General features: G+C 53.0%; 2 protein-coding genes across 2 annotated transcripts; both read left to right on the top strand.

The window, feature by feature from the left end:
• The first annotated feature begins 294 nt into the window (after nt 1-294).
• On the top strand, nt 295-5,561 carry MARS2 (methionyl-tRNA synthetase 2, mitochondrial). The gene has a single exon (XM_056359354.1). It carries the CDS (start codon nt 4,360-4,362, stop codon nt 5,509-5,511), a length of 1,152 nt encoding a protein of 383 aa, XP_056215329.1. The 5' UTR covers nt 295-4,359; the 3' UTR covers nt 5,512-5,561.
• Nucleotides 5,562-7,651: 2,090 nt separating this feature from the next.
• RAB33A (RAB33A, member RAS oncogene family) lies at nt 7,652-11,908 on the top strand. The gene is made up of 2 exons (XM_056359358.1): nt 7,652-7,985; nt 11,397-11,908. The coding sequence occupies exons 1-2, from the start codon at nt 7,764-7,766 to the stop codon at nt 11,850-11,852; spliced, it is 678 nt and encodes a 225-aa protein (XP_056215333.1). The 5' UTR covers nt 7,652-7,763; the 3' UTR covers nt 11,853-11,908.
• The last annotated feature ends 37 nt before the right edge of the window (nt 11,909-11,945 follow it).

The following is an 11,945-nucleotide window of genomic DNA, read 5'->3' as shown; positions in this document are numbered from 1 at the left end:
CGTCGCCCTCGGAGCTCTGTGAGCGGGCCTCGGGCCTCTTCCGCCAGGCCTTGACCCAGGCCGCCGTCTCCTTCACCGACTTCACCCGCACGAGCGAGCCCCACCACCAGCAGGCAGTGCGCCATTTCTGGGGTGCCCTCCAGGATGGCGGGGCACTCTACAAAGGGTCTTACGAGGGCTGGTACTGCACTCCCGAGGAGTGCTTCCTGCCTGAGAGCCAGCTCGCTGAGCGCAGGGATGCCCAGGGACGCCTGTGCAGGGTGTCTTTGGAGACCGGCCATCAGGTAACAGCATGTGCACCATCCCGGTCAAGGGCAGCCACGCTTGTGGGAGGCACTGCACGCTCATCTGTCACTCTGGTCTGGCCATATTTGGGGGGGTTTAATGCTTCCTGTAGCCTTTTGTAGTTATCTCAGCAGAGACTCGCCAGTATTTCACAGAATGTCTCTTCCGTGTTTACAGTGGTATGTGGCTATGCAAGGGAGAGGTGCCAAAACCCCAACCGGTAGATGCACAGTTCAGCCGTGTGCTATGGGAGGGGCTCAGCTGCTGCTGCGTTCCATGGGCTGGTGGCCTAGAAGCAGCGTTTTAAAGCCATAATGAAATAAGTTGGCTGTGCAGAAGGATAAAAGATAAAACTGAGGTAGTTGTTGCGTGTCTGGAGTTTCAGACCTATTTGGTGAGACAATTCGGTTTGGCCTCTGGATGCTTTTCATCAATCTTGCTGCATGGGTTTCAGCCCTACATAAAACACCATAACATGGTCTGCCTGTGGTCTAGCCCAATGACTGAATAGCAGTGCAACCAGGAGTGTGGTACCTGACCAAGAGTCTCTCCACTGCTGCATTTTCTGTCAGGTGTTGGGAGTTACATGATTTAATCCAGTAGTTGCAGATAGTTGTGCCTCAGAGCTGAGCAGAGGTTATGCTCTTGTGATATTTCTATGGGGCTGGGGCGTTGGAGTATTGATTCACGCAGAAGGGGGTATGTTGGCAAATAATGTCTCTTGATAAAGCAGCTAATGTGGTTTAGGGGAAAGAGAAATTTCCAGGCAAAGAAATAATTCTTTAGAACTAAAATAGTAAGTGAAGCTTCAAAGTTAAATATACCTGAGAACAGTTACTTGCCTTAGCTGCATAGCAAACTGTCCAAGAGAAACAGTAGCATACGTGGTACAGAGAAAATCTTGCAGGGTGGTGGAAAGAGATGGTAGGTGTTTATCTCCATCCAAAGACAATTGGGTTGCTTGAGACACTGCTTGAGGGTTTTGTGAAGGAAAAGGGGGAGCTTACAACATGCCATAAAACCTGTACTTCTGTCAAGTGTCTGGTTTTTGGTGTCCAGTAGAGCCTGGGGGTGAAAAGCTCATCTTTAAATGATGTTCTTCAGGACTTCCTTGAACCCAGAGAGATCAGAGTCTGTTTTGTAGAAAATCATCTCCCTTCTTCACTCTGCTTATGTGCTTTTGTGTCCTTTAATGTGCAGAGAAGCTAGAGAGGAGCAAACCCCCAATGTGGTCAGGGTATGGAGCGCAGGCCTACAAGAGGTAGAGGGAACTGCACCAGTTTAATTTGGCAGACAGGATGCGAAGGGACAAGCTAATAGCAGACTGCACCTATGCACAGGGCAGTTACAAAGAGCCCAAAGCCCTATGCTTGTCGGGGGTGCCAGGTGCTAGACCAAAGTAATGCTGCCACAAGCTGTGCTGCGCAGTCAGGCTGAGCATTAGGATAAGCTCTTCCCCCAGGAGGGTGGTGCAGTCATGGAGCAGGTCCCCAGCAATGTGGGGGAGCCCCAGCCTTGGGGTGTCCAGTCTTGGCTGGGTAAAGCTCCAGTCACCTTGGCTGGTGCCAGCCCTGCTGTGAGCAGGCTGTGGGGCTGGAGAGAGGTGGAGGGCCCACCCCACCTTTGCTGCTCTCATTTTATGGATTCATTCTGGTGTGGAGAGGTGGATTAGTTTACCTGTAGAGTGAGCAGATGCTCCTTTGCGGGACCAGGAACTGCACTGTTCTGTATTCACTGGAAGGGGAGCTGTATTTGTTGAAGTCATTGCTCAGGTCCAGCCAGGAGACAGTTGGTGCATGTGGCGCTGCAGGAATTCTCTTTCCAGTGAGGAAACGAGCTGGGAACTAACTGTCCACAGAGCATACTGAGAAAGCCCTGGGGAGGTTGGTGAAGAAGCTGAACCATGAGGCAGCAAAGCCAGCCAGCGGAATAATCCTGAGCTATATGAACAGGAGCAATGCCTGTTCAAGGGATGTGATTGTCCCCCTCTGCTCAGCACTCTAATGAGCATGTCTAGTTTCTGCATCCAGTTTTCCAGCCCGCAATACAGGAAACAGTTTAGAAACTGGAAGAAGTTCAGTGGAGGGCCACCATGATGGTTAGGATGCTGGAGCACTTGCCTTTTGGGGAGAGGCTGAGGGAACCGGCTTCTTCATCCATAGAGAAGACAAAATTTTGGGAGGCCCTAGTGGCAGAAGCTCCCCAATAGCTACGAGGAGGTCATCAAGGAGATGGAGCCAGGTTCTTTTAATGGTACATGGCAGGAGGATGAGAAAATGGGCTTAAGTTGAAACTCGAGAGGCTTAGACTGGATTTACAGAGAAACTTCTTTCCCATGAGAGCCAGGCAGCAGAACAGGCTGCCTGGGGAGGTTCTGCAGTCCTGCATCCTTAGAGGTTTTCAAGACATGCCTGGCTAAATCCCTGAGTAACCTGTTCTAACCCCACAGGTAACTGCTGTGAGTAGGAGGCTGGGCTCCTAAGGTCAGGCCTGTTTGAAGGTCAGGAGAGATGGCTCACAGATTTCTCTGCAGAGCAGATATTCCAGTAACTGTTCACAGGCAAGCCCTGAATGAAGACAATGGGTTTGCAGGTTGTTATAATTACTCTGCCCTTTATCAACCTGTCTGTATGCTCCAAGTTCTAACTTACTAGCTCTCAGGAGACAGCCTATTTCTAGTCTCTTTTGCCCTTCCCACTGAGGAGTTTTCTACTCACTTGTGAACCACCTTTCCTGCAGGTGGCTAGCTGATAGGTAGCCCAGCTCTTGTCACTGAGCAGATGACGCAACGTGAGCTCTTCAGAGCTAAACACCAGACTTGGTCAGAGTTTTGGACAAAATTGCAGATCCCACTTTGAGTTGGCTTTTGTGTCCTGACTTGTTACCAAAAGGATCACTGGATTGTGTAAAAGGGCATGTTGGAGGGAGGACATGGCACTGGCACTGGCTCTGTGTGAAGCATTACTACGGGACAGAACCCTGAGAGCTGGTACCCAGAGACTGAAAAAGGTTACAGAAAAACAAAGAATTTAGGGGGTGGGACCAAAACATTTTTGTCTAACTTGTTTATGATTTGTGTAGAGAAGAGTATTTCTTTTGGGGTGACCTTCTAATCAAGTAAGCAAAGGTGGTATTTGCTACTGGCTGCTACTGAAATTAGATAAATTAAACTACATTGTAAAGCAGTGTTGTACCATTAGGACTAACTATTCCTTAGGGCATCTCAGCTTGAGGTGAGGTAGGCTCTTTACTGCTTTTGTTGAGAGTGAAGTGCTTTCTGGCTCGGTCAGAAGTTACTGGGTTCAGTGTCAGACACTGAAACTCTCCTGCGTGATGCCAAAGCCTAAACTTTCTTATCTTAGAGCCTTATTTAGCTTTAAAAGGTAAGAATTCTTGACCTAGCCATAGATCTCTTGAGTGCCTTTACACAGCTCACTTATACCATATCTATGCAGAAATTTTTCATTAATGTAGCTAAATGTGTTGTTTAATGAATTTGAATGTATGGGAGAAGTGCTGCCAGTACATTAACATGATTATAGGCTACCAAAGTTAGTAACTAAGATGCACTGATGCTTCAAAAGAGGAAAAAGAGGAGCACAGCACCTAGAAGAAAAGCAAAGGCATGCACCAGGATTGTTAGTAAGGCAGTAATTAACAATTATCATTTTGTCTTTTTATTATTTTCTACTATTACTGCAAAAAAAATCCTTACGAAGGTGTATTCTCGTCTCCCTAATTCTTGCCTGCTGAAAGATAAATCTGGCAGGTAGAAAGATATTGCTTTCCCTGGGGAATAAGCATCTTTAAAAGCAGAGTGATGAGCCATCCCAAATGCCTGAGTCCTGGGGAGCCCAGTGAGGTGGTGTCTGAGGAGAGGAAGTTTCAGCTAGTCACAGAAAGATCCCGGGGGCTTTACACATGGCAGGGAGCACACCCAAATGCAGAGGGAGCATGTGACAAACTCCACGCTGAGAATGCTGTATTCAGATTGTAAAACTTTGCAGAGCATTTGGGCTGTAATTCTTTTCTCTCCTACCTTCTCAGGTGCACTGGACCAAAGAGGAGAATTATATGTTCAGGCTCTCAGCGTTCCAGGATCCATTGCGGAATTGGCTCCGGGATAACCCACGCACCATTTCCCCTGACCCTTTCTACCAGCTCGTGCTTCACTGGCTGGAAGAGGACTTGCCAGACTTGTCTGTCTCTCGTGAGAGAAGCCGGCTGCAGTGGGGTATCCCTGTCCCCAGTGACTCAACACAAACTATTTATGTATGGGTAGATGCCTTGGTGAACTATCTGAGCGTGGTGGGCTACCCCGAGACACACGGCGAGTGGTGGCCTGCTGCACACCATGTTGTGGGCAAGGACATCCTCAAGTTTCACGCTGTCTACTGGCCAGCGCTGCTGATAGCAGCAGGGCTGGCTCCCCCTGAGCGAATCTTTGTGCACTCCCACTGGACTGTCCATGGGCAGAAGATGTCCAAAAGCCTGGGCAACGTGATTGATCCTTTTGCTTGTATCAGACAGTACACAGTAGATGGATTTAGGTACTTCCTGCTAAGGCAGGGTGTCCCTGAACGGGATTGTGACTATTATGATGAGAAGGTTGTTAAGCTAGTGAATTCAGAACTGGCAGATGCACTTGGGGGGCTTCTGAATCGGTCAACGGCCCTCAGCATTAACCCCAGCAACACTTACCCTTGTTTCTCACAGTCTTGTTTTCCAAATGTCTTGGATTACAGGGAGACAAAAGGCATGGGCAGGGCTTCTGCTGAAGACTATGAGTTCGTGGCATCTGTGGCTTCCCTGCCTCTGCAGGTGGCTAGTTATTTTGAAGGTTTCCAGATCTACAAGGCTTTAGAATGTATTGCCCTGTGTGTAAGGCAGACCAACAGTTTCTTCCAGAGACACAGGCCTTGGAAACTCAACCGAAAAGACCCTGCAGAGCAGCTGTGGCTTGACACCATCATCCACATTACGCTGGAATGTCTGCGTGTCTATGGGACTCTCCTCCAGCCCGTGATCCCACACACTGCAGACAGGTTGCTTTCCAGGCTGGGTGTTGAGCCAGAAGAGAGAGATCTCTCAAGTTTGACATTTCTGCCACGCTACAGTGGGAAGCTATGTCCCTTTGAAGGCAGACAGCTTGGACCTGACACCGGCATCTTATTTCACAGAGTAGAGAAGCCAAGACAGCAGCAGATAGAAACCAAGAAGCTGTAGTCTCTGACAACAGCTTCTGTAAATAAAAGCCTCTGGGAACTCCCAGAAAATGTTGTCTTTGTTAAAAGCATGTTCCTCCCATCTCTCAGTAGTAGTATGAAGTGAGTGAGTGGAAGACTGGACTGGACTGGGCAGGGCTGTGCTGTCCTGCCTAGGTGACCATTGTAGGTCTCTGCCTGATGTGGGACACATACACACTGGGGCAGATTGGTTGCATGTGCGGGGCTAAGAGCTAGGAAAGCTTGGGTAACACCTAATTAGTTAAGCTGGTAACAGAATGAACTGAAGACACAGCCTAGGATTTTAATATTGCTGCTTTTTTTCCCTGATGTATTTTACGGGATATAAAAAGTGGCTGAGGCAAATATTTATCATGCAGCTCTGTAATAGAGAGCCATCTTGCCTGTCTCCTACCTTCCTTCCTGGCCCCTTTACCTTGTCTTTTCTGATATAAGGAGTGCGTCAGGTGCTCTACTGAAAGCATTTTAAACATGAATGTGGCAGCCAGTCTGCTTAGCAGTCTCTTCCAGAGACAGCAGCTCCCGAGCTTGCCTGCTTGCGATCCCTCCCTACCCTTCAAGGCTGAGTCTCCAGTAGGATCAAACCACCCCTGAGGAAGGACAGGGTCTTTCTTTCAAGGGCCTTCTCAGTGTTCCTAATCCCACAGAGAAAGGGCTGAGCAGCAGTTCTGCAGCTGCTGTCCTGGTCTCAACTTCGCCCCGTGGGGTTTTGGCCAGGCCAGAAGTAGCTGGGGACAGTCAGAAATGGTTTCCTGGTAACGTCTTTGGGGGACAGTCCAAATGGATCTGTCGGGTCCATCAGGTGAGCTTCCTTTGTGGGCCAAAACTTTAGTCCAGCTGATGTCTATGTGTGCCTTGGAGAGGATCCCTTCTGTGTGACTGCTCTTTATGCTGGAGGTGCTCCAGTGACCCAGGGTGGTTCAGCAGTTGAATGGGTGGTCTCACTCAGCTGTGTAGACCTGCAGACGAGCAAAAACTGGGAAGGGAGGATCTGTTTCAGGCCCAAACTCAGCTTTATGAGGCTTTTCCACCTGCTGCATGATTTATTGCATCCTCTTTGTTTCATTTCAGTGCTGCTGGAAGGAGGCAGCTGGGCCCTGGTACCCTGGGGCAGTTGTGACTATGTGGGGACCTCTGGTAAATCCTTCCCAGCTTTTGGCTGCTCCAGTTCCTATCAAGTGCCTGCACTGTAGGAGTCCTCTTGTATCAGGAGGCAGTTTTGGGGGGCTGTGTCACCAGGGGCAGCAGGAGCAGCACGGGCCCCCTCGGAGCTCTGTGAGGTTCTGCAGACACAGTGAAGGGCAGAATGTGCCGCTTCTCCCTCGTGTTGCTCTTCTGGTTCTCCTCGATGCCTATCCTGTGCTGGCAGCATGCTGGCTGGACTGTTTGAGGTTGCCCACGAGAAGAAAGACGGCCCCCTCAGTCCCTTCCTGCGGGGGTAATCCTCCTCCCCTGGGTGGTGTTACCCTGGTACCCCCTCCCGCCTGCGTGCATGTTTCACACTACAGGCCACCATGCCCTTGTGCCGTGGGTGCTGGCTCCCAGTGCAGGCAGAGGCACCTGCTGCCCTGCTCCACCCATGAGGGACAGGGACAAGAGAGAGACCCCATCCTGTTCCCCATCATGTCTGGTGCTGGCAGCAGCAGGCGGCAGCGCCATCGCAGCCCCGGGCAGCCGGGAGTGGAGGCCCAACTCATCTCGAAGCAGGAGCTGCTGCGCATCCCGCTGCCAGCGCGGGCAGCCCCATCGGTGCCAGAGTACCCACGCGCTGCCCGCACGGGGCTGCTCTGCACGCCGGCGTGCCCCCACGGCATACGGCAGGAGCCCGAGAGTGGCCCCGGAGTCGCACATCGCGGTGGCAGCGAGCGCACTGGCAGAGCCCGACTTTGGGCGTGTGGGCGCTCGTGTCCCCCGGTGCCGGGTCCCGCCCCGCATTGCTCCCACCAGCGCCCTCGGGCTGGCCTCGGCCCTCCCGGGAGGAGCCCGATCCCTGCCCGCCTGCGGGGCCAGTCTGTGCCCGCAGGCTGCGGTGCCGAGCCCATGGCCGTGTCACCCCCCCCCGTGCCCCGGCGGGTCCCCGCAGCCCAGGGCCCGTCGGGGACAGCAGGTGGCGTTGTGCCGCGGGGCGGGGCCGTGCCGGTGCCGGGGCGCGGGGCGGGGCCGTGCCGGTGCCGGTGCCGGGGCGCGGGGCGGTGCGGCCCCATGAGGCGGTGAGGGCGGCGGCGGCGCGGGATGGCGGCGGGCGGCGGCGGGCGGCCGCCGGGCCCCGACTCCTCGCTGGAGCCCTACGTGCAGACCCGCATCTTTAAGATCATCGTGATCGGAGACTCCAACGTGGGCAAGACGTGCCTGACTTTCCGCTTCTGCGGGGGCACCTTCCCCGACAAGACCGAGGCCACCATCGGCGTGGACTTCCGCGAGAAGACGGTGGAGATCGAGGGGGAGCGTATAAAGGTGGGCCGCGGCAGCACCCGCAGCGGGCCTGGGTAGCCAAGGCAGCCTGCCCCTGCCCCTGCCCCAGCCCCAGCCCCTGCCAGCGCCTCTCGGCAGCTTTTCTGTCTCCAGCTCACGCCGAGGGTGGGGAACCGGGGGAGGCTTCTGGTCCCCGTGCTGCAGAGACGCTTTCTTAACCCGTCGCTGCTGCACTGTCGCTATTTATGGGGTTTGCTGGAGCCTGCAGGTAGCCTGAAACGATAGTTTGGGGTGAAACGCTGCTGTCTTCCTGCTCTCCCAACATAACCGGGTCCTGAAAGCATCAGGGTGGCCTCCAGCTTCAGGAGCTGGGCTGTAAGAGGCAAAGCTGCAGGGGAGCTGGGCGAAGGAGCTGCATGCAGAAACCAATGCATTTTCAGGGGAGCAGATGGTGGTAGGCTGGCAGTGGCTGCACTGGAAGGCTGGGAGCTTGCATGAGCTGGTTGCAGCGGGCTTGGCAGCTGTGATATTAACGCTGAGAAATGCTGTCAGCGAGTACTGGGAGGGTGCTATTTCAGCAGAACTAGAGTAGGATGAATTTGTTGTGCAAAGGCCAGCATGACACCTCTAAGAAATGCATCAGCCCAAAATGAAGAGCTGGCTGATATGTCAGAGTAAATCTGCAGATCAACAGCAGCTGGTAGGAAGCGGCCTGGGGAGACAGTCTGCAACTGAGTTTGGCCTCCCCGGTTAGGTGGATCAGCACTTACAGCCATCTGTATGCAAGACTGACTGCCAGAAGAAGCAAATATTGTTATTTTGCTGACAGATGGGTGATCAAAAGTTGAGGGACTAATCATAATGGAATTAGAGCGACTGTTGATGGGTAAGAACTTCCGTTGTGCTTTTAAACTGCCCATGAACGTTATTCTCTCTCTCTCCTGTAAGAGGAGAGGTGCTCAACTCCACACACACACACACACTCACCCCTCCACCACCCCGCCGCCTTCCCCAGCCCTATCCAACAGCACACAGGTATGTTATTGTAAGCTGTTGTGCAGGCTGGCATGAAGCCTGTCTTACTGCCACTGGTCTGAAAAGGTTGCCAGGCTTGCTACCTTTAGATATTATTTGTGCTCCAGCAGGCAGGAGTGGGAGGCAGTGCAGCAAATTGGCCTTTTCCTGGGACCACACATCCAGGAGGGGAGGTGATCACTGGGAGAAGTGCCCTCCTTCTCCTGCTGTGCTCAGGTGGAAGAGCCCAGGAGAGACCAGCAGGGAAATGAGTGAGGAACAGCTCTTCCTTGCCAGCATTTTTTTCCACTCTGAAAGACTCTGGGGCAGGCACTGTCTCTGTGGGATACAGGATGATTTGGATTAACTTCAGACACTTGTTTGGAAATTGTCAGTTCCAGGCTTCAAGACGTTACCTACAAGGGCCACTAGAACTTGTAGAGTCACAGACTAACAGTGAAGTGTGGGTTGGAAGGCACCTCTGGAAGTAAGTTGCTCCAGCCTCCCTGCTGAAGCAGGGCAATCCAGAGCTGAGTGCCCAGGACCATGGCTTGATGGCTTTTGAATATCTCTAAGGATGGAGGCTCCACAGCCTCCCTGGGCAGCCTGTGCCAGTCCTTGGTCGTCCTCACAGTGAGAGGTGTTTCCTGATGTTTGGAGGCAACCTGCTGTGTTTCAGTGTGTGCCCATGGCCTCTGGTCTTGGCATTGGGCACCACTGAAAAGAGCCAGGCTCCATCCTCTTTGTAGTCTCCCTTCAGGTATCTATACACATTGGTAAGATTTCCCTCCACCCCGAGCCTTCTCTTCTTCAGGCTCAATAGTCCTAGCTCTCTCAGTCTTTCACCAATACGAGAGACACTCCAGTTCCTTCATCATTTTTGTGGCCCTTCACTAGACTCTCTCCAGTCCATGCCTCTTCTGTACCGGGAAGCCCAGAACTGAACACAGCACTCCAGGTGCAGCCTCACCAGCACTGAATAAAGAGGATGCATCACCTCCTTTGGCCTGCTGGCAATACTTTGTTTAATGCAGCCCAGGATACCATTCACCGCCCTTGCTGCAAGGGCATGCTGCTGGCTCGTGTTCAGCCTGGTGTCCATCAGGGCCCCCAAGTCCTTTTTCTGCAAAGCTGCTTTCCAGCTGGGTGGTCCCCAGCACACACTGGTGCCTGGAGTTGTTCCTCCCCAGGGGCAGGACTTGGCGTTTCTGTGTTGAGCTTCATGACTTTCCTGTTAGTGCATTTCTCCAGCCTGTTGAGGTTCCTCTGGATGGCAGCACAACCATCCCTCATCCTAGCCATGCTCCTCCCAGAGTGGTGTCATGGAACGCTTGCTGAGGGTGCAGTCTGTCCTGCCATCCCGATCACAAATGAAGGTGTTGAACAGGACTGGCTCCACTATTGACCCCTTGGGTACATTGCTAGTTAGTTACCAGTGTTCAACTAGACTTTGTCTCTGATCACAACTTTCTAGGCCCAGACATTCAGCCAGTTTCCAGTCCACCTCGCTGTCTGCTCATCCAGGCCAGGAGCTTGTCTCCTCTGTCACCTGGGTTGGGAAGTGGCCATCAGTGTTTTCCATGAACCTCCTGGATTGCTTGTGCCCTGCTGCATTGTCCTTCCAGCAGCTGTAAGGGTTGTTCAAGTCCTCCATGAGGACCAGGGCCTGCAAATGTGAGGCTGCTCCTCTCTGTCTATGGAGCGCCTCATCTGCTTGTTCTTCCTGGTCAGGTGGCCTATAGCAGACACCCCCTAAAATATCACCCATACCGGTCTGCTCTTTAATCTTCACCCACCAGCCCTCATTTGGCTTCTCACCCATCGCCACATAGAACATTGTGCCTTCCTGCTGCTCTCTCACACAAAGGGTTCCTCCCCCTCCTCATCTTCTCTTTGCCCTGACTTCTCTGTACATACCACTGTGTAATAGTCAGGGCTCTCTCATATGGTGTAGGATTAGGTGGACAAATGTCCTGATCTGGCTTAAGAATGTTTGTGAAATGAGAAGCGCTTTGTGTGTTTTGTTTCTGTGGTGGGGATGGTGGTTAAAGTACATTGGGATGAGGATGAGAAGCTGGAGCAGTGCTCCCTGAATGAAAGTGCTGACATGATCTCTCTTGCTAGATAAGGTGGGCTTGCTTGGTTGCATCACACAGGCACATGCACTGCCACACACAGCCTTGGGCACTGTCAGTTTAGGCCCAAAAGCTTGTGGAACTCATCTGTGGATCCAGGTTTGTCTAATAAGAGATTGCCTCTCTCTGCAAGGCTCACCTTGCCTGCACCCTGCCTGAGGGCAGTGGCACCGCTATCAGAGACAGAGCAGCCAGAAGCCCCCCTGCATCTTCCTGCAGGGAACTGGAGAAGCCAGCCCGCGCCTCACGCAGCAGGCCCTGCCCCGGGGTGGGTGCTCCTGCAGCCTTCTTTCTTGTTTCCTAGGTGCAAGTGTGGGACACAGCTGGCCAGGAGAGGTTTCGGAAGAGCATGGTAGAGCACTACTACCGCAACGTGCATGCTGTCGTCTTCGTTTATGATGTCACAAAGATGACCTCCTTCACCAACCTCAAGACATGGATCGAGGAGTGCAACGGGCACGCAGTGCCCCCCCTTGTCCCCAGGGTGCTTGTTGGGAATAAGTGTGACTTGAAAGACCTGATCCAAGTGCCATCCAGCATGGCCCTGAAGTTTGCTGACGCTCACAACATGCTTTTATTTGAGACCTCGGCCAAGGACCCTAAGGAGAGCCAGAACGTAGATGCCATTTTCATGTGTCTGGCCTGCCGGCTGAAGGCCCAGCGGTCACTGCCCTGCCGGGACCTGGAGGGGTGGCCGGGCCAGGCCCGCAGGCTGGAGCCAACGCACAACGCCAGCGGTAAAAACTCCTGCCCGTGCTGAGCGGGGCTCCCGCCGGCCTCTGTCACGGTCACCCCAATAAAGTCTCTGCGGCTCCAGTCAGCTCTGGGTGTTGCTTTGCGCGGCTCGGCCCGG

The sequence above is a fragment of the Falco biarmicus genome, chromosome 14 (assembly GCF_023638135.1).
Source record: "Falco biarmicus isolate bFalBia1 chromosome 14, bFalBia1.pri, whole genome shotgun sequence".
Classification (NCBI taxonomy): domain Eukaryota; kingdom Metazoa; phylum Chordata; class Aves; order Falconiformes; family Falconidae; genus Falco; species Falco biarmicus.
Note: the sequence above shows the minus strand (reverse complement) of the source record. Positions and strands in the feature narration are given on the sequence as shown.